The 20,183-nt window shown below is 41.2% G+C and overlaps 3 protein-coding genes across 3 annotated transcripts; all 3 read left to right on the top strand.

Annotated features, from left to right (window-relative positions):
* The first annotated feature begins 1,447 nt into the window (after positions 1 to 1,447).
* LOC114769295 (extracellular calcium-sensing receptor-like) lies at positions 1,448 to 5,099 on the top strand. The gene is made up of 6 exons (XM_028962181.1): positions 1,448 to 1,660; positions 1,772 to 2,060; positions 2,389 to 3,198; positions 3,270 to 3,494; positions 3,991 to 4,114; positions 4,198 to 5,099. The coding sequence occupies exons 1-6, from the start codon at positions 1,455 to 1,457 to the stop codon at positions 5,097 to 5,099; spliced, it is 2,556 nt and encodes an 851-aa protein (XP_028818014.1). The 5' UTR covers positions 1,448 to 1,454.
* A 1,594-nt stretch (positions 5,100 to 6,693) lies between these two features.
* LOC114769619 (uncharacterized) lies at positions 6,694 to 18,886 on the top strand. The gene is made up of 16 exons (XM_028962806.1): positions 6,694 to 6,887; positions 6,963 to 7,251; positions 7,402 to 8,220; positions 8,366 to 8,661; positions 8,803 to 8,926; positions 10,569 to 10,702; positions 10,930 to 11,224; positions 11,328 to 12,131; positions 12,293 to 12,514; positions 12,627 to 12,737; positions 15,519 to 15,754; positions 15,920 to 16,214; positions 16,431 to 17,240; positions 17,438 to 17,659; positions 17,756 to 17,879; positions 17,973 to 18,886. Exons 1-16 carry the CDS (start codon positions 6,832 to 6,834, stop codon positions 18,884 to 18,886), a joined length of 5,751 nt encoding a protein of 1,916 aa, XP_028818639.1. The 5' UTR covers positions 6,694 to 6,831.
* On the top strand, positions 10,464 to 13,955 carry LOC114768808 (extracellular calcium-sensing receptor-like). The gene is made up of 6 exons (XM_028961096.1): positions 10,464 to 10,702; positions 10,930 to 11,224; positions 11,328 to 12,131; positions 12,293 to 12,514; positions 12,614 to 12,737; positions 12,840 to 13,955. The coding sequence occupies exons 1-6, from the start codon at positions 10,464 to 10,466 to the stop codon at positions 13,751 to 13,753; spliced, it is 2,598 nt and encodes an 865-aa protein (XP_028816929.1). The 3' UTR covers positions 13,754 to 13,955.
* Positions 18,887 to 20,183: the final 1,297 nt, after the last annotated feature.

The following is a 20,183-nucleotide window of genomic DNA, read 5'->3' as shown; positions in this document are numbered from 1 at the left end:
CAGACCACTGTTTGCTGCCTCTGTCAAATGGCGGCATCAGGCAACCACTGTTCGAAACGGCATTTGGCCTATAATCTTCCCTCTACCGCTGCTCTTTTTTTTTCTTTGTTCCGCCCTGTCTATGAGGCGATGAACTCTGCAAGCATCAGTGTGTGAGAGTTTACAATCTGATGCTTGTCTTCTACCTTTTGCAGTACAACAGTTCTCACATACAGCCATTAAAAATAGAGATTTAGTTGTAAATCCCTCAAGGGTCATTTGTTATTTTTTTCTGGAATTATATACATTTCTTTTCCATAGTCCACAATACAGTGTTTTGATTAATCAATTACCCAATTTGCAGATTGAAATGTCATATTTACAACAAATAAATAGACTCGGAATTCAGAAATATCTATGCAATGGATAATTTTTAGATGGAAGTTCACTAGCTTAATGGTAATTTGAGTGACACAGAGTGCATTGTAGAGACAGATGACAAAGTTAGACTCCCAAAGCAGAGCTTGATGCTGTTTGGTACTGCCCAAAGTGTCAAATATGACACAAACTAATTTTAATTTTACATTTTTATTTATTACCTTGCTATGGTTGTGATGCCTAGGCAGTCCTGGGCTAGTCAGGTGCTGCTTATCACACACGTGCAAGGGTTCTAATCACCCCCAGCGGCCACTCATTTGGTAGGGGTGATTATAACTCTTCTCCCACAGCTCCATGCATTGATTATGTTGTTTTTTCTGTGTGCTACTGTGTTATCAGTTTATTAATTTATGTGTATGATCACTGTGCCTTTTTCATTTATTAAACTTCACCTTTTTCTTAATAGTTGTGTTTTTGTGCCTTTTTCTTTTCACCCTACTGTGGCATGACAATGCTAAGAACCCTCACCATTAGATAAATACAATTATGAATGGACACACATACAGGCAGTGTATTGTTAATGCATATTATTCATCAGGGCAGTGGTTGTCCTAGCGGGTAAGGAGACTGACACGTAATCAGAAAGTTGCTGGTTCGAATCCCGAGCCACAAGTTGCCACTGAGGTGCCACTGGGCAAAGCACTGTCCCCACACACTGCCTGTCAAGGCTGCCCACTGCTCACCAAGGGTGATGGTTAAAAGCAGAGGACACTGTGTTTCACAATGACAATCACTTCACTTTCACATCACAATTAGTGAGGAAATAGTAATAAATAATTTTACTGGTAGGAGCTTGGGTTTAGATTGAAGTCTTTAAGTAATATTGTAACAAAATGCTTATATGCAAATTAGGGGACTGTACAAATACATGCTTATCAGAACAGATTCCATGGAATCAAATGGGAGGAGGAGTTAATTTTACATAACATTTTGAATCCAGAGAGATTTTAAACCAAATGAGATGGTTGAAAGAGAGACAGGCTTATAAAAATAGAGGTACAGCCTTACTCCTGTCTGTCAGGGACAGGTGTCTGAAGATGACTCCTCTCCTGGTCTTGCCATCATTGCTTTGTCATGTTTTACTGTCAGCTGCCACAGTTTGTGTTCTTTGGGGTGATTTTGAGCTGCCTGTGTTCATGAACAATGGAGACTTCACTATAGGAGGGATTTTTCCGATGCATTACAGAGTGGAGATGCCACATACAGACTATAAACTGCAGCCAATGAGTGCCCAGTGTAAAGGGTGAGCTTCTTTTAGTCAGTTTTTTTTTTAAGATCCTGCAGGGACATTTTACTATGCATTTTTCTCTCTGAAGTCAGAAGGTTTCAATCTTGAACTTTTCTCTGCAACTAGGTTTGACCCAAGGGCTTTCCGCTGGGCTCAGGCAATGCGGCTGGCTGTGGAGGAGATAAATAACCGAACAGATTTGTTACCCAACCATATGCTCGGTTATAAGATCTATGATTCTTGTTCAACCCCAATTACTGCACAGAAGGCTGTTTTGCAAGTACTAAATGGACAAGAAACAGCCCATGGTGCTATGTGCTCTGGGGCCAGCTCTCTCCTGGCTGTAGTTGGGGAATCTGGGTCATCCCAGTCCATTGTTCTTTCCAGAACATTGCAGCCCTTCAGAGTATCAATGGTGAGAGTGTATGGTTAATTTTTGGACATTTTGACAGTTCAGTGGATGTGAAGTATGTTTTCTTTTAGTTACCGCCTTTAGTTACAATGTATACTAGCCATTAGTTAATGTTTGTTTAAAGACAATATTATCTCAGGTTTTTGATTTATAGCTTCAGAGATAACAAAAGTCCAGGACAGCAACTTTGAAAATAGAATATATTTTATTATGACATTCTTCTCTTTAAGTTATCCTCTCTAATATAATTTGATTGTTTTGGCTGTATGCTATTTCAAAAGTCGAAACTCTGAAAAACTTACCATTTCTTTTTCTCTTACTTTCTCCTTAGATAAGCTATTTTTCTACTTGCTCTTGTCTGAGCAACAGAGCAAAGTACCCAACATTTTTCAGGGTTGTGCCAAATGATGACTACCAAGTAAAAGCCATCGCTCGCCTCCTGAAACATTTTGGCTGGAAATGGATTGGTGTCGTCACAGAGGATCACGACTATGGCAGATTTGCTCTGCAGGGTTTGAAAAGGGAGCTTGAGAACACTGATATCTGTCTGGCCTACCATGAAATGATTCCCAAAGATTATAGTGTAGAGAAGGTGCTAAAAATCCTAGATGTGATGAGGACTTCCAGTGCTAAGGTGATTGTTGTCTTTTCAGTTGAGGGGGAGTTTTACCCTTTCCTGAAAGAGTTCATGAATCAAAACATCACTGGAATTCAGTGGATTGCCAGTGAGGCCTGGGTGACGGCCTCTGTGCTGGCAGAATCATACCCATTACTAGATGGTACCATTGGCTTTGCCATTCGTAAGGGACGCATCCCGCGGCTTAGAGACTATCTGCTGACTGTTGACCCATGGAGATACCCATCCAACCCTATGGTACATGAACTTTGGGAGGCTCTTTATGGTTGTTCGACCTCACCGGCTTCTGGAAGTAGCCAGCTGCCCACATGTACAGGCAATGAGACTATAAGGGATCAGTATTCATCCTACATGAACACATCAAGCCCACGAGTTACTTATAATGTGTACAAGGCTGTATATGCAATAGCACACTCTTTACATGGCCTTATCAACTGCAAACCTGGAAAGGGACCTTTCCAAAACTCTTCCTGTTCTAACCAAATTGATGTTCAGCCATGGCAGGTAAATAAAATAAATCGGAAGATTTTCACCCATATACTTAAAGAATAAATTAAGTAATTTTCCCCCTATAGCTTCAGCACTACCTTCAAGAGGTTTCCTTCTCCATTGCTGATGAAAAAATTAATTTTGATGAGAAAGGAAATGCCATTCCTTACTATGATCTGATAAACTGGCAGCGGGATGCAAATGGACAAATCCAGTTTGTAACAGTGGGTCTTTATGATGGAACAAAACCTCACGAAAAGGAACTTTTTATCCAGGAAGAGGGGCTGAAGTGGACAGGTGATCGAAAAGAGGCAAGCAGCTGCATCTTTAAGTGCATGAAATCCCATCTGGTGAAGTACTTTAGAGAGTACTTGCAGTAAGTCAAACTATGTTTTTGTTTAAAAAATGAAGACATCTTTAAAATAGAATTTAGAATAATCAAACTAGTTCTGCCCTATATAGTAATTCAATGTCTATATTGAAATGAACCATATCTACCACTAGTAACCTAGGGGGTAAGACACTCACCTATGAACCAGAAGACAACAACTACTGGTTCAAACCCCACTTACTACCATTGTGTCCCTGAGCAAGACACCTAACTGTTCCAGGGGCCTGTCCCTGTTACTAATGATTGTAAGTGACTCTGGATAATGGCATCTGATAAACGTCATAAATCTACCACATATTATATAATATCAGTTAATGGACAACCAGTAATAAGGCATATCAGGGCTAGTCTTTCTCAAATAGATGCACCATCAGTCTGTCAAAATTGACACTTCTGTCATCTTCTATAACAAACAGGTGCTGGTGTCTGTGTGCAGTGACAGTTGTCCTCCAGGATACAGGAAGGCTGTCCGCCAAGGGAAGCCTCTATGCTGCTTTGACTGTGTACCATGTGACAGTGGCAAGATTAGTAATGAGACAGGTGAGATTCAGTACTGTGAACACACAACTCATATAAAAACAATATTAACGATATTATAATGGATCATTTATTTCTCCTAACAGATTCAGTAGACTGCATATCCTGTCCTGATGACTTCTGGTCTAATTTAAATGGAACACAATGTATACCAAAAGTGGTTGAGTTCCTTTCCCATGATGCAATGGGGATGACACTGACTGTTATAGCTGTTGCAGGTGCCTGCCTCACTCTATTGGTCCTGGCTGTTTTCTTCCACTTCCGAAATACTCCCATTGTTCGTCTAAACAACTCTGAACTGAGCTTCTTCATTCTTCTCTCTTTAACTCTGTGCTTCTTGTGTGCCCTGGTGTTCATTGGCGAGCCCACATCCTGGTCCTGCATGCTGCGCCACACTGCCTTCAGCATCACTTTCTCACTCTGTATCTCTTGCATCCTGGGTAAAACACTCGTGGTTCTAGGTGCATTCACTGCAACTCGGCCCGGAAATGATTTGATGAAGTGGCTGGGGCCCAGACAGCAGAGAGTGATCATCTTCTCCTGCACCCTGGTTCAGGTGGTCATCTGTGCTGCCTGGCTTATCTCAGCACCTCCCTTTCCATTGAGAAACACTCAGTACCAGAGATCCAAGATCATCCTGGAGTGCAGTGAGGGTTCCGAGCTAGCTTTCTGGTGTGTTTTAGGATACATTGGTCTTTTAGCTTGCTTATGCTTTGTCTTGGCCTTCCTTGCCAGAAAGCTGCCTGGGAACTTTAATGAAGCAAAATACATCACTTTCAGCATGCTGATATTCTGTGCAGTGTGGCTGGCCTTCATCCCTGCCTATGTGAGCTCTCCAGGGAAGTTCACAGTAGCTGTGGAAATCTTTGCTATTCTAGCCTCGGCCTTTGGCTTGCTTTTCTGTTTATTTGCCCCAAAATGCTACATCATCTTGCTGAAACCAGATAAGAACACAAAACTGAATTTGATTGGTAAAGTTACAAAATAAAAGCATAACATGATATTGTTGGTTTCAAATATTTTGCATCACCAAATGTGAAGTTCATATAACATTTACATTTACAGCATTTATCAGAGCGACTTACAATCCGAAGTTAAGGGACAGTCCCCCTGGAGCAACTTAGGGTTAAGTGTCTTGCTCAGGGACATAATGGTAGTAAGTGAGATTTGAACCTGTGTCTTCTGGTTCATAGACGAGTGTGTTATCCATCAGGCTACTACCACACTGTGGTATATATAATGTACATATAATGTATATCCTGAGAAAAATCAACCTTTAATGAAATCTAATCAGGGCTCTCAAGTGTCACCCATTGAGCATGACAGTCACTGAAATTAAAAGTCATTTTATAGGGTAATATGCCGCAGAACTCAATACTTCTCAGACTGCAATGGCGGCACAGTAGTGCCTCACTATAGTACAAGTGCATCTCTGCTGGGGTCCTAGAGTCCGTCACTTACCAGCCAATCATAAAAGCCCCTACCCAATAGCTAATCAGAAAATAGCAGTATTGCTTCTGAATAAAATGCAACACAACTAACAATGAAACGGCATCCTGGAATTATTCTGCTACTTTTAACGAAATCTTCCCTATCCATCCAACGAATTGAGCATAACTTCAAGCACAGAGTGCTTTCTGTTTTTTAATGTGACAACAAATTCAGTCGAATGTCATTTTACCTGTCTTCAAAACTGAAGAGCCCTGCTTTAATTATCTGCAATACTAGTTATTTTTTTCATTACTTAACATACAAACACCTCCTGTAATTAAAAGAATGCAGAATGGTCTTCTGGTTCATAGGTGAGTCTGTTACCCACTAGGTAACTCATTTAATGAGTGAAAGACTAATTAAGACTCAAACCTATTAAGCAATAAATAAATAAATAGCCATCATGAACAGTGTATAATTTGGTAACATTTTATTGCAACATTTTTGTTAAAAACATAAAATTGAAAGAAAGTAAACTTGAGTAAACTGTGAAACAATGAACATGAACATGTAACAAGTTCACGCCTTTACAACATTATACAATTATTTATAATTTTCTGCCACTAGGTGTCAGGAAGAGATTATTGAAATATGGAGTTTTTAATTTTGGTTACATTTGCATGTATTTGTGCAGTATATTGGAAAGAATTGTACACACTGTGTTGCAATGTGGTTAATACTTGGTTCACAGTTAATCCCCTTACTTTGCAAGGAGACGTTATTCTTCTCTGTTCAAGCATTTGTGCACCAACAGACATTGACAAACGATGACTCAGCCAAGCCTATAATTGTAATCATGACATCATCTTGCACAAATCTTTAACTCAGCATCCTGACATCTATAATATTATTTTTCTTATCTTGATAAAAACTGAGCATACATTGGACAAAATATTGCTAAATTAAAAATACTTCCTTATCAAACATTTTGCTCTCCAGATATTAGTGTGGAGGTGATGTAACTTGTATGGTGTTAATGAGGAGGGCCCAGTTATAATGAGATGCAGGCAGTAAAATAGTTTGCTTATAAAATAGCTCTGTAACAGTCAAGGCACTGACTTCGTGAGAGGATGTCTCGCTTGGCGCACTCACTCTTCCACCTCCTTGCTCTCCTCCTCACTCCAGCCTGGACTCTAGAAGAACAATGCATTCTGCAGAGTCCGTTTGAACCAGGATTTGTAGCTGAAGGTGACTTTGTCATTAGCGGCATTTTTCCTTTGCACTACAACATGGAGATGCCAGACCTAAACTGCACCTACAAACCACCGCCTGTTCAATGCAATGGGTGAGTGTGGCATCAACAAGTAAACAAAATCAGCAAACAAGACATTTCTGAGGTTAATTTTTTTTCTCTTTACAGATTTGACCCAAGGGCTTTCCGCTGGGCTCTGACTATGCGACTGGCTGTGGAGGAGATCAACAGCAACAATAGCCTACTACCCAATCACACACTGGGCTACAAGATATTTGATTCTTGTGCCTATCCCTTGACTGGCCAACGGGCAGCACTGGCCGTAATAAATGGGGCGGAAGAACATAGAAGCCCCATGTGCGCAGGAGCTGCACCACTTCTGGCAATAATTGGAGAGTCTGGTTCTGCTCAGTCAATTGTTGTTTCCAGAATTCTGCAGCCTTTGAGAATCCCTATGGTAAACCCTACATGGTTGTGGGAGCTGTTTGTTTATATATTTATGAGCGTTACATAGAAAAGTTGTTCCTGTAACATAATGAAAAATATGTACTGAAAAAAAATACTGAGAAAAGTTTGTAGATCAAGATGCAATTGATTTTTTCCCCAGATCAGCTATTTTTCCTCCTGTGCCTGTCTCGGTGACAGAACCAAGTTCCCCACCTTCTTCAGGGTGATTCCCAGCGATGACTACCAGGTGAAAGCCATTGCCCACCTCCTGCAGCACTTCAACTGGACCTGGGTAGGAGTGGTGCGTGGGGATCATGAGTACGGGCGTTTTGCCCTGCAGGGCCTTCTGAGAGAGCTGAGTGGCACAAGAGTGTGTATAGCCTACCAGCTGATGATTCCCTTGCTGTACAACCGCCAGAAGGCCCAGGAGATCATTGACATCATGAGGACCTCCACTGCCAAGGTTGTGGTGGTCTTCTCTGCCGAGGGCGAACTAACCCCTTTCCTGAGGGATTACATGGAGCAGAATGTTACCGGAATCCAGTGGATTGCCAGTGAGGCATGGGTCACGTCTGCAGTGTTTGCAGGGAGTCAGTACTATCCCTACCTTGGGGGGACAATAGGCTTCGGAATACGTAAGGGTTATATACCAGGCCTTCGAGATTATCTGATGACCGTACTGCCTCAGAGGTACCCCTCAAACCCTCTTGTGCATGAGCTCTGGGGGGCACTTTATGGTTGCTTCTCCTCATCTTCTACAGGCAGCACTTCCCAGTTGCCCCCCTGTACCGGGCATGAGACCCTGAGGCAGCAGCACGCTGCCTACATGAACACGTCCAGTCCACGCATCTCCTACAATGTGTACAAAGCTGTGTACGCCATTGCTTACTCTCTGCACAACCTTATTCAGTGTGAGGCTGGGAAAGGACCTTTCCCAAATTCGTCTTGTGCTGACATTAATAATGTCTACCCATGGCAGGTATCTAAAAATAATAATAATGAGAAAATATATAATATAATGCCTCTTTTAATCCATTGACACTTTAGAAATCAAGTAAATAGCTCAGCAAAGGATTTAATATGCCAATCAATGTTCTCATAATGTTCTTATAAAATCCTTTTAGCTCCAGCATTATCTTCAGGATGTGTCTTTCAACATCTTGGGAGAGGAGGTGAACTTTGACGACAAAGGTGACTCCATTCCATCTTATGATCTTATCAACTGGCAGCGCGGCTCAGAGGGGAACATTGAGTTTATCAATGTGGGGATGTTTGACGGCTCAAACGAAGCTGGGAAAGAGCTGATTATCCAGGACGGGACAATCACATGGGCCGGCCACCAGAGCAAGGCAAGCTGCTCACACTGTGTGTATCAGTACATGAGATGCCCTCTCATGAAGATCTGTAGGGTCAAGTGGAGGTGAGTGTAGTGGACTGTTCTGAAACACATTCAGGAAATGTAAACTGCAGTACAGTGAGCCGTAAGCTAACACACACTGCACACAATGATTCACCACCAGGCGAACTGATGGTGAAAAACGGCTCCTGTGATCTCCGGCAGGTGCTGGTGTCTGTGTGCAGTGACAGCTGCCCTCCGGGATACAGGAAAGCTGTCCGTCTTGGGGAGCCTCTGTGCTGTTTTGACTGTATACCATGTGACAGTGGGAAAATTAGTAATGAGACAGGTCAGGCTCTAGCAATATATATATATGTATGTGTGTGTGTGTTGTATTAATGGATATTTCTGCTTTCCATTAAGATTCAATAGATTGTATATCCTGTCCTGAGGACTTCTGGTCCAACGTGGATGGAACAGAGTGCATCCCCAAAGTGGTTGAGTTCCTGTCCCATGATGCAATGGGGCTAACATTGACAGTGATAGCTGTTTTTGGTGCTTGTCTCACAGTATCGATTCTAGCTGTTTTCTTCCACTTCAGAAATACTCCCATTGTGCGCGTAAACAACTCTGAACTGAGCTTCTTCATTCTTCTCTCTTTAACTCTGTGCTTCTTGTGTGCCCTGGTGTTCATTGGCGAGCCCACATCCTGGTCCTGCATGCTGCGCCACACTATTTTCAGTATAACCTTCTCACTCTGTATCTCTTGCATCCTGGGTAAGACACTTGTGGTTCTGGCTGCGTTCACTGCCACTAGGCCCGGAAACAATGTGATGAAGTGGCTGGGGCCCAGACAGCAGAGAGTGATCATCTTCTCCTGCACCCTGGTTCAGGTGGTCATATGTGCTGCCTGGCTTATCTCTGCACCTCCTTTTCCATCAAAAAACTCTCAAGATCAGCGGTCCAAAATCATACTAGAGTGCAGTGTGGGTTCTAGCCTAGCTTTCTGGTGTGTTTTAGGATACATTGGTCTTTTAGCTTGCTTATGCTTTGTTTTGGCCTTCTTTGCTCGGAAACTGCCTGGGAATTTTAATGAAGCCAAATACATCACTTTCAGCATGCTGATATTCTGTGCAGTGTGGCTGGCCTTTGTCCCTGCCTATGTGAGCTCTCCAGGGAAGTTCACGGTAGCTGTGGAAATCTTTGCTATTCTAGCCTCAGCCTTTGGCTTGCTTTTCTGTTTATTTGCCCCAAAATGTTATATCATCTTGGTGAAACCAGAAAAAAACACAAGAAATCACTTGATGGGAAGGGAATAAATAATAAAGGAACTACTGTCCATTGCAAACTATTAACCCAATACTACATGTGAATAGGATTGCTGTAAAGCATAAAATAAAACATTATAAAAAATAAGAATGATTAATACTATTGAGCCAAATGGAATACAAATAAAGAACATTTCCACATAAGAGCTAATAGTCTTGAATCATGTTTTTTGACTATGGCCTTACACTATTTATTCTAAAATATATCAACCATATTAACAGTATTCCCTTTACCTGGGGTATAATTAAATTTATTAACTGATACATTTCTCAGAAAATTAATTGTATATTTTTGGTAATTGTATATTTTGGATTCTTAAACTTCTATTTCTATTTTTTATTATTTGCTGAAAGCTTGTATGTACAAAATTGTTAATGTGTTGTTGGAAACAAATGAACTGAATATAGATTAAACATTACAAGCATTTCCAACGTATGTCCTGCCTTAACATTCGATCACTATCCACACCTTCACCTATCGTCTCAGTCATGTGCAGGGAGGGTATTTAAACGTGTGTTAGACACCTCCCAGCCTGGCAGCGTTCTGTCAGTGGGATGATGTGGATGGTGCCGTGCCCAGCACTGACGCCGCTTGTAGCCCTGTGGCTCTTAGGGCTCAAGACTCAGGTGATGGAGACAAATTCCATCAGTTGTAAATCACAGGGAGCTTCCAGACTTCCAGAATTTTACAAGGATGGCGATTTTGTAATTGGGGGTGTCTTCTCCATCCATTACTACATGCACGCAGTGGAGCACAACTACACCAGCCTCCCTGAGTCTCTGAAATGCACTGGAAGGTTTGTGAGGGCACTGTAGGACGGAATACCTTGAGCTTCTAAAACAAGCATTTCTGAAAATGTAGCTGAAAAATGTGCATGAAATGTTGTTTAATGTTTTCAACTAGCAATATCAATACATTATTGTTGTTATTAATTGTTTGTATTGCAGTTGTCAACTGTTTATAAACATTAGGTTTAATATGTTTATACATTTTTTTTTTTTTTATTGGATATTTTGGTAACAGTATGGACACCCGGGAGCTGCGTTTTGCGCGCGCCATGGAATTCGCCGTTGAACAGATTAACAACAGATCAGACCTCCTGCCAGATATTGTGTTGGGTTACCAGATCCACGACTCTTGTGCCGCCGTGCCTGTGGCCCTGAAAGTTGCCTTCCAGTTTGCAAACGGACAGGACGCCGAGATTACGACGAGCACATCATGTGCAAACGTGGCCAGCGTTGCTGCTATAGTGGGCGAGTCCGGCTCCACACCGAGCATTGGCATGTCTCGGGTCCTCAGTCTGTTCGGAATTCCACAGGTCCCCTCCCTCATAAACAACTAACACTAATATAAATATGTATTCAATTATCAATATTTATCCATTAATCTTCAGAGCTTGTGTTTGTGACTGTGCTTTACAGGTGAGCCACTCTGCCACCTGCGCCTGTCTGAGCGATAAGCGACAGTATCCTGCCTTCTTCAGAACCACGCCCAGTGACCATTTCCAGTCTGCTGCTCTGGCTCGGCTAGTCAGGCACTTTGGCTGGACGTGGATCGGGGCCGTTCGCAGCGACTCGGACTACGGTAACAATGGCATGGCGTCTTTTCTGAGAGCCGCCCAGAGTGAAGGCATTTGCGCAGAGTACTCCGTGGCCTTCTACAGGACCAACCCTCGCAGCAAGGTGGAGAGAGTCGCCGATGTGATACGAGGTTCGACCTCACGGGTCATAGTGGCCTTCCTGGCCACGGGTGACATGCGCATCCTGTTGGAGGAGCTGGCACGTCGACCTCCACCCCCACTCCAGTGGATTGGCAGTGAGTCGTGGGTAGCCGATCCAGAGATGCTGAGGTTCGGACTTGTGGCCGGTGCTGTTGGGTTCGGCATCGAGCAATCCGTCATTCCTGGCTTGCGGCCATTCCTCCTCGACCTCTCTCCTGCGCGTGTGGCGCTCTCTCCCCTCCTCAGTGAATTTTGGGAAGGCGCCTTCGACTGCAAGCTGACACAAGTACAAAGTAAGGGGGACACGAGTGGGAAGCACTCGGGCAAAATGTGTACTGGTACTGAAGACCTGAGCGCTGTAAACATTCCCTACACCGACACTTCCCAGCTGCGTGTAACAAACATGGTGTACAAGGCGACATATGCCATAGCGCACGCTCTTCACAGAGTTGTGTGTGACTCAGTGAGCAACTGCGACAAAAATGTCATTGTGGAACCACATCAGGTAGCGGTTTTAAAGTTTTACTCAAATTACACTAAATAACATGTGAAATATTCAAATCATTCAGCTTTGTAATGGCTGCTTAAAATGGGGGGAAAGGTTCATAATAAAAAAGAAATGAAGAAATTCTGTGGTTAACTTTAACTGTGGTTATTATTTTTTAGGTTCTTCAGCATCTTAAAAAGGTTAACTTCACAGTAAACGGCTATCCTGTCACATTTGATGCCAATGGGGACCCTGTAGCCAGATATGAGCTCATCAACTGGCAGGTGTCTGAAGATGGGACCATAAAGTTTGTGACAGTGGGTCGCTATGATGCATCTAAGCCCAAGGGTCATGAGTTCAGCCTGAATAGGAACATAACGTGGATGAATAGGCAGACGCAAGTAAGACCATCCAGTGAATGATAAGGTAGAAATCCCTCTAACTGAAAAAAGGGATTATGATGCTGGATTAAATCTTTACTGTGAGTGTATGTGTTGTAGGTGCCTCTCTCAGTGTGTAGTGACAGCTGTCCCTCAGGCACTAGGAAGGCACCACAGAAAGGAAGGCCTGTCTGCTGCTATGACTGTGTACCATGTGGAGAAGGGGAGATCAGTAATGAAACAGGTAGTCTGTCTTTTTATTGCTTAAATAGAAGGAAAACAACACAGAAAAAGATTTCTGATTAGTTTATTACTTAAGATGTTGACACTGACCTGTCTTCCACAGACTCCCTCCGCTGTATCTCTTGTCCTGATGACTTCTGGCCAAATTCTAAAAAAAATGAATGCCTACCCAAACCAGTCGAGTTCCTATCTTGGGATGAATTCCTTGGGATCATCTTAGCAGCCTTCTCCATTGTAGGGGCCTTTACTGTAATTGTTGTGGCTGTTGTATTCTACAGACACAGGTCCTCTCCTATTGTCAGAGCCAATAACTCTGAGCTGAGTTTCCTGCTGCTGTTTTCACTGACTCTGTGTTTTCTTTGCTCTCTGACTTTCATTGGTCGGCCCTCTGAATGGTCCTGTATGCTGCGTCACACTGCATTTGGAATCACATTTGTCCTCTGTATCTCCTGTGTTCTGGGGAAAACTCTAGTTGTGTTAATGGCCTTCAGGGCTACACTTCCAGGCAGTAATGTCATGAAATGGTTTGGTCCTCCACAGCAAAGACTCACTGTTGTCTGTTTCACTTTTGTACAGGCTCTGATATGCACCTTATGGCTGGTGTTATCACCTCCATTTCCTATTAAGAATATGTCTCATTATAAAGAGAGAATCATTCTTGAATGTAACCTGGGTTCTGCTGGGGCTTTCTGGGCCGTGTTGGGTTATATTGGCCTCCTGGCTGTCTTGTGCTTTGTTTTGGCTTTTCTGGCCCGTAAGCTGCCTGATAACTTTAATGAAGCCAAATTCATCACATTCAGCATGCTGATATTTTGTGCTGTCTGGATCACCTTTATCCCAGCTTATGTCAGCTCTCCTGGCAAGTTCACTGTAGCTGTGGAGATATTTGCAATTTTAGCTTCTAGCTTTGGACTGATTATATGCATTTTTATTCCTAAGTGTTTCATAATTGTTTTTAGACCTGACAAAAATACTAAAAAACATGTCATTGGAAAAGTTCCATCCAAAGCTTTATAATGCAGATTTCGACCCTATGTGAAAGTGGTTAGTGGTGTTTTTTTATTTGTAGTAGTTACTTATATTCATTCTAAAAAAGCATTTAAACAACTAAAACAGACAACCTTTAACATGTAGATATATAATAGGAATGCTATATTTTTATGTGTCTCACATGCACAATAATATTACAACAAATTATTACTGCATGTGTGTGTGTGTGTGTGTGTGTGTGGGGGGGGGGGGGTTCTTTATTTAATAGAAAAAAGTTTTAGGTGACACAAATGATTAAAAGAACCATATACATTTCCATTACACTGCCTATTACATGTCACTACACAATACAGTAAATATCAAGCTACTGTAAATACATTTAGCAAGATGTTTTGTATTATGGTTTAATTTATGGTTTAATGTGGCTGTATTATTTAAAATTTTTATTTATGCACGCACAAAATCAACATTATATTGAATTATGTTTGTGTGTGATGTATGTGCCCAAAAAATGATCACTTTATGTGTGTGATTTTATCTTACACAAGACAATAAAATTGTCAAGCAATGTTTTTAGTAATACATTACTACATGTCTGACTACACTGACTACAATATTAATAATTTCTATGAAGCAAAGGCATTGCAATGCTATTGTAAACATTTAGTTGATCTTGGTTTGGCATAAGACTACTATGGCCAAAAAAATAGAAGAACATGCAATTCAGATGAGAACATCCAACCATTAAGCTCACTGGTGGAGAAGAGATATTAGAATGGTTGGGATCTTGTCTAGGTCTGATAAATAAATCGAGTGTTTTAGTTTACTTCACTGTTGGCCTACCTAATGCGTGATTATGTTCTTTTTGAAATCCAAACTAAATGTTTTTTAAGTAATCATACACATTTATCCAATATGTCTTCTTTTAGACAAGGCTGAACAAATTCTGATCTGCTTGCCATGAATGATATCTTTCTAATCTTTCTTTTGAAGCTTTTTTAAAACCTTTTTCCAATACAGCAATATCGTTTTTGAGGAAAGTGACCAAAATCAACATCATACAATCCAGAATATCTTGGGGGAATTCTGGAGACTGTGGGTATTTGGACTAAGAAAACTAAGTACTGAACACACAATGATATGAAAGATGTTGTGCAAAGGAGGAAAGGTACTATGGGGCTAATAGTTTTGTATTTTTATTAAACAGACCCAACACACAGAATCGTCATGATATTCAGTTTTGAGAAGAAGCCTTTTGAAAATACAGTCCCTAATTATGCTCTTACATAGTATTTTAGTATTTTTAGTATTTTTTGTATTTTTGTTTAGATACATAAAATGCATGTTATATATATATATATATATATATATATATATATATATATATATATATATATATATATATATATATATATATAAACATGCATTTTATGTATCTAAACAAAAATACAAAAAATACAAAAAATATTGATATATATATACATATACATATACATATACATATATACATATATACATATATACATATATATATATATATGTGTGTGTGTGTGTGTGTGTGTGTGTGTGTGTGTGTGTGTGTGTGTGTATATATATATATATATATATAAAAAACACTGGCAAATATACAGGGCTTTAATAATTACAGTAATAAAAAGTAATCACAGCATTCACCCTATGTCAGCCATATCTGGGCTGTCCTTAACAGCTGGCAACCCAGTTGGTAAGGAATGGGTGGACTAGAGTATTTAAACCATGATGCAACCTGTCCTACCATCCTTACACCAACGAGGAGATGGGGATCACATATCCTTTGATTTTAAATGCAGCCCTCTGGGTCCTTGGGTTCACTCCTGTGATGTCACTCTCGAGTTTGACAAGTTGCACACTTCAGGGCATTTCCAGTCCTATTGCACTCTACAAAGATGGGGATATCATTATCGGAGGAATTTTCTCTCTGCACCACAACACCCTCATAATGGAGCAGAACTACACCAACATTCCTGAGCCAATACAGTGCACCGGGGGGTCAGTTGAACAAAGAAAAAAAAATGGTTGTATTGTGTTAAATATTTAGAGAATGTCATGTGAATTCGTTTAAATTGCTTGTTCATTTTTGCTGTGAATTGCTGAAGCAATATTTGTTCAATGACTTTCAGATTTTTAGTGTTTTATTTTTTTTTTCTTTCTCAGAATGTACACCAGGGAGCTACGCTTTGCCCGTGCCTTGGAGTTTGCTGTTCAGGAGATTAACAAGAGATCAGATCTCTTGCCGAGCGTGGTGTTAGGTTACGAGATACATGACTCTTGTGGTGCGGTGCCCGTTGCATTGAAAGCTGCATTACAGTTCGCGAATGGAGAGGACCGTGTAATTAGCATGGGCACCTCCTGCTCAAAGGTCGCCAGCGTTGCTGCCATTGTGGGCGACTCAAACTCAACACCAAGCGTAGGCATGTCACGAGTGCTCAGTCTTTTTGGAATCCCCCAGGTCAATGCTTTAATATGAAAACTTTACAACATTTATGAATGCTATTAATTATAAATAAAAGACAGATACTTGTCCCAAAGTAATAATGACATTTTGACAACATAATGTGCACATTTTAAGAACAGGTGACTCCAATGCATGGATCCTGAACAGTTTTTTTTTTTTTTTTTTTATTCATTTTAAACTGAAGTATTATTTTTATTTGATGAATTTCAGGTCAGCCATTTTGCCACCTGTGCTTGTCTGAGTGATAAGCGACAGCATCCAGCATTTTTCAGAACTGTTCCCAGTGATTATTTCCAGGCAGCTGCTCTGGCCCAACTGGTCAAACACTTTGGCTGGACGTGGATTGGAGCCATTCGCAGTGATTCAGACTATGGTAACAGTGGAATGGCTTCATTCCTGAGTGCTGCTCAGAAAGAGGGTATATGCATTGAGTACTCTTTGGCCATCTATAGGACATATCCGCGTAAGAAGGTGGAGAGGATTGCAGAAGTTATTCGAAGTTCCACATCTCGAGTCATCGTTGCTTTTCTTGCTTTGGGTGAGATGCACGCCTTGCTGGAGGAGCTGTTGCTCCAACCTCCACCCCGACTTCAGTGGATTGGTAGCGAGTCGTGGGTGACAGACCCAGACATGCTAAAGTTTGAACTGTTTGCTGGGGCTGTTGGATTTTCTATTGAGCGTTCTGTGATTCCTGGATTTCGCGAGTTCCTCCTCAATCTCCCTGCTGCAGAGGTGTCACAGTTCCCTTTACTTACGGAATTTTGGGAGGACACATTTGGATGTAAAATTCCTCGCAAGCAAACAAATTCAGAAACAACGCAAGGAGTAAAACTATGCACTGGCACGGAAGACTTGAGCGTTGTAAACATCCCTTACACAGACACATCACAATTGCGCATCACAAACATGGTGTACAAAGCAACCTATGCCATAGCACATGCCATTCACAGCATTGTCTGTAAAGACTTGTCAAATTCATTTATCATGTGTAACAAAACCATAGCTGTGGAGCCACATCAGGTAATAAAAATCAGATTATGTTTATTAACATTATTAAGCATTTGCAATCTTAAATTCTTAAATAATTGTGATAATAATGATTCAGTATCCACCAAATCACCTATTCTTTCTTAAACATCTATGCACAAACTGGAAAATCAAATTTAATATATTTCATATAAGATATATTGTCTTTTAAAAATTGTGGTCATGTGCAGATTCTCACACAGCTTAAAAAAGTTAACTTCACTGTAAATGGATATCCTGTCACATTTGATACAAATGGGGACCCTGTGGCCAGGTATGAGCTAATCAATTGGCAAAGAGATGAGGCTGGGACCATGAACTTTGTGACAGTGGGTCTTTATGATGCATCTAAACCTAAAGGTCAAGAGCTCAGTCTGACTAGGAACATTACATGGTTGAATGGACAAACACAGGTAGAATAAAAACAATATTTCACAAAATAAACTTGCATTACCAACTAATGAGTATGTTTTCATAATTTTTTGCTTTGTATATGATTGCAATGGCAGGTTCCTGTGTCAGTGTGCAGTGACAGCTGTCCCCCAGGCACCAGGAAGGCAGCACAGAAAGGACGGCCTGTCTGCTGCTATGACTGTGTACCATGTGGAGAAGGGGAGATCAGTAATGAGACAGGTACCTCTGTAACATAATGTATCATACTGGCATAGTAACAACCTAATTTCAGCTTTATAGTGTAAAACATTGTATATTTCTCATTTATTTTAGATTCTCTGGACTGTGTGCCTTGTCCTGATGAGTACTGGCCAAATGAACAGAGAGATAAATGCCTCCCTAAACCTATTGAGTACCTCTCCTGGGATGAGGTCCTTGGGATCATACTAGCTGCTTGTTCCATTGCAGGAGCAATTATGGCTGTTATTGTGACTGTTATATTCTACCAACAAAGGTCCTCTCCCATTGTCAGAGCCAATAATTCTGAGCTGAGTTTCCTGCTGCTCTTCTCACTGACTCTGTGTTTTCTTTGCTCTCTGACTTTCATTGGTCGCCCATCTCAGTTGTCCTGTATTCTTCGCCATATAGCATTTGGGATAACATTTGTCCTCTGTATCTCCTGTGTTCTGGGGAAAACTCTAGTTGTGTTAATGGCCTTCAGGGCTACACTTCCAGGCAGTAATATCATGAAATGGTTTGGTCCTCCACAACAAAGACTCACTGTTGTCTGTTTCACTTTTGTTCAGGCCTTAATATGCACCTTATGGTTGGTTTTGTCACCTCCATTTCCCATAAAAAATATGTCCTATTACAAAGAAAGAATAATTCTTGAATGCAGCCTTGGTTCTGTTAGTGCTTTCTGGGCCGTGTTGGGTTATATTGGCCTCCTGGCTGTCTTGTGCTTTGTTTTGGCTTTTCTGGCTCGTAAGCTACCTGATAACTTTAATGAGGCCAAATTCATCACATTCAGCATGTTGATATTCTGTGCTGTCTGGATCACCTTTATCCCAGCTTATGTCAGCTCTCCTGGCAAGTTCACTGTAGCTGTAGAAATATTTGCTATATTAGCATCTAGTTTTGGTTTGATTGCTTGCATTTTTGCACCTAAATGTTTTATAATTTTGTTCAGGCCTGAACAAAATACTAAAAAACATCTAATGGGAAAAGTAGCATCAAAGGCACTATGAAGCTGCAACAAACAATTGCAATTTTTGTCTAGTCACAACTATTTCTGTCTAATCCTGCAAACAGTGAACTACATTTTATTTTATTAAGTGTGCTATGATAAAATTAGTTTGTACATGCTGTCTGGTAGTTTTCCATATATAAAATATATGATATAATACGCTTCTAATTTATGTGTTCTGGATGTAATGCTAGGATGCCCGTAGCCCACCAGGTGGCACCAAGTCATTGTCCTGTTTAGCCTGATTACCCCTATGTGTCTGTAATTTTATTTTAAGTATATTAGTTGTGCCCTCCCTCTCTTCATAGTCATTTGTTGTTTGCCCTGATTTGTGCTTTGTGCCCCAGGTGTTTGGTTTGTGTTTTTTGGACTATTTGGACTATTTCTTTTGTTTCCAGATAAACATCATTATATTCACCATATCCTGAACCTGTGCCTCCTCTTTTCCATGCCATAGCTTCACACTAGATTATGCATACATTGTAGTATATTAAGGGTTTTAGCAAAATATATAGGTCTAAAGTATTTGTAAGTATATCCATGTACCTTGTCTTTGATTGGACATAAATGCTGTATATATCCCTGAGTAGCTGTAATCGGAAGGATGCCAGGTCAAATCCAGGGTGTCACTGAGCAACATGCTGTTCTTGATTTTCATGACTGAGGTGTTGGAGTAAAGGCAGAGGATGTGACCAGGGCAGAGGTGGTTCAGCAGTTAAGGAAACAGCCCCATAATCACAAGGTTGCCGGTTCGAATCTAGATCCGCCAAGGTGCCACTGAGGTGCCACTGAGCAAAGCTTCATCCCCATACACTGCTCCCCGGGCACCTGTCATGGCTGCCCACTGCTCACTCAGGGTGATTGGTTAAATGCAGAGAACAAATTTCACTGTATGCACCATGTGTGTATCACAAGTGGCAATCACTTCACTTCACCCGCCCGGGACCAGAACATGAGTGTGTGTGGGAAGAAACGAGGAAATGATTGGCCACAAGGAGGCAGGTAAGTTTCCTCCAGTTTAATATGCGAACGAGAGCCAGAATGAGCCGTAACCCCCCACAGATTTTGACGTTCATGTTCTAGGTTAAATTGGGGAATGGACAGGATGAGAGGAAAGAGATTAGTGTTGAGGAGACAAACAGGATAAGTCTTACTTTGGTTTGGGGTACTGGTGCCAAGTTGAAATCAAAAGAAATCAATGACTGAGCAGCTGGCAGTGGCCAATTTATGGGAATCACGCTTCCTCATCTCCGTGTTGATCCCGGTCAAGTGGATGGAATCACGTGACATTATGTAAA

Source organism: Denticeps clupeoides, chromosome 19, assembly GCF_900700375.1.
Source record: "Denticeps clupeoides chromosome 19, fDenClu1.1, whole genome shotgun sequence".
NCBI lineage: Eukaryota > Metazoa > Chordata > Actinopteri > Clupeiformes > Denticipitidae > Denticeps > Denticeps clupeoides.
Note: the sequence above shows the minus strand (reverse complement) of the source record. Positions and strands in the feature narration are given on the sequence as shown.

Bases quoted from the DNA above. Each gene is read 5' to 3' on its own strand.
- LOC114769295 (XM_028962181.1), top strand. From the start codon at position 1,455: ATGACTCCTCTCCTGGTCTTGCCATCATTGCTTTGTCATGTTTTACTG. The intron at 3,495-3,990 runs GCAAGCAGCTGC...TATAACAAACAG, and splicing joins GGACAGGTGATCGAAAAGAG to GTGCTGGTGTCTGTGTGCAG. The intron at 4,115-4,197 runs GTGAGATTCAGT...TTCTCCTAACAG, and splicing joins CAAGATTAGTAATGAGACAG to ATTCAGTAGACTGCATATCC.
- LOC114769619 (XM_028962806.1), top strand. From the start codon at position 6,832: ATGGAGATGCCAGACCTAAACTGCACCTACAAACCACCGCCTGTTCAA. The intron at 6,888-6,962 runs GTGAGTGTGGCA...TTCTCTTTACAG, and splicing joins CCGCCTGTTCAATGCAATGG to ATTTGACCCAAGGGCTTTCC. The intron at 17,660-17,755 runs GTAGAATAAAAA...TTGCAATGGCAG, and splicing joins GGTTGAATGGACAAACACAG to GTTCCTGTGTCAGTGTGCAG.
- LOC114768808 (XM_028961096.1), top strand. From the start codon at position 10,464: ATGTGGATGGTGCCGTGCCCAGCACTGACGCCGCTTGTAGCCCTGTGG. The intron at 12,132-12,292 runs GTAGCGGTTTTA...ATTATTTTTTAG, and splicing joins TCATTGTGGAACCACATCAG to GTTCTTCAGCATCTTAAAAA. The intron at 12,515-12,613 runs GTAAGACCATCC...TATGTGTTGTAG, and splicing joins GGATGAATAGGCAGACGCAA to GTGCCTCTCTCAGTGTGTAG.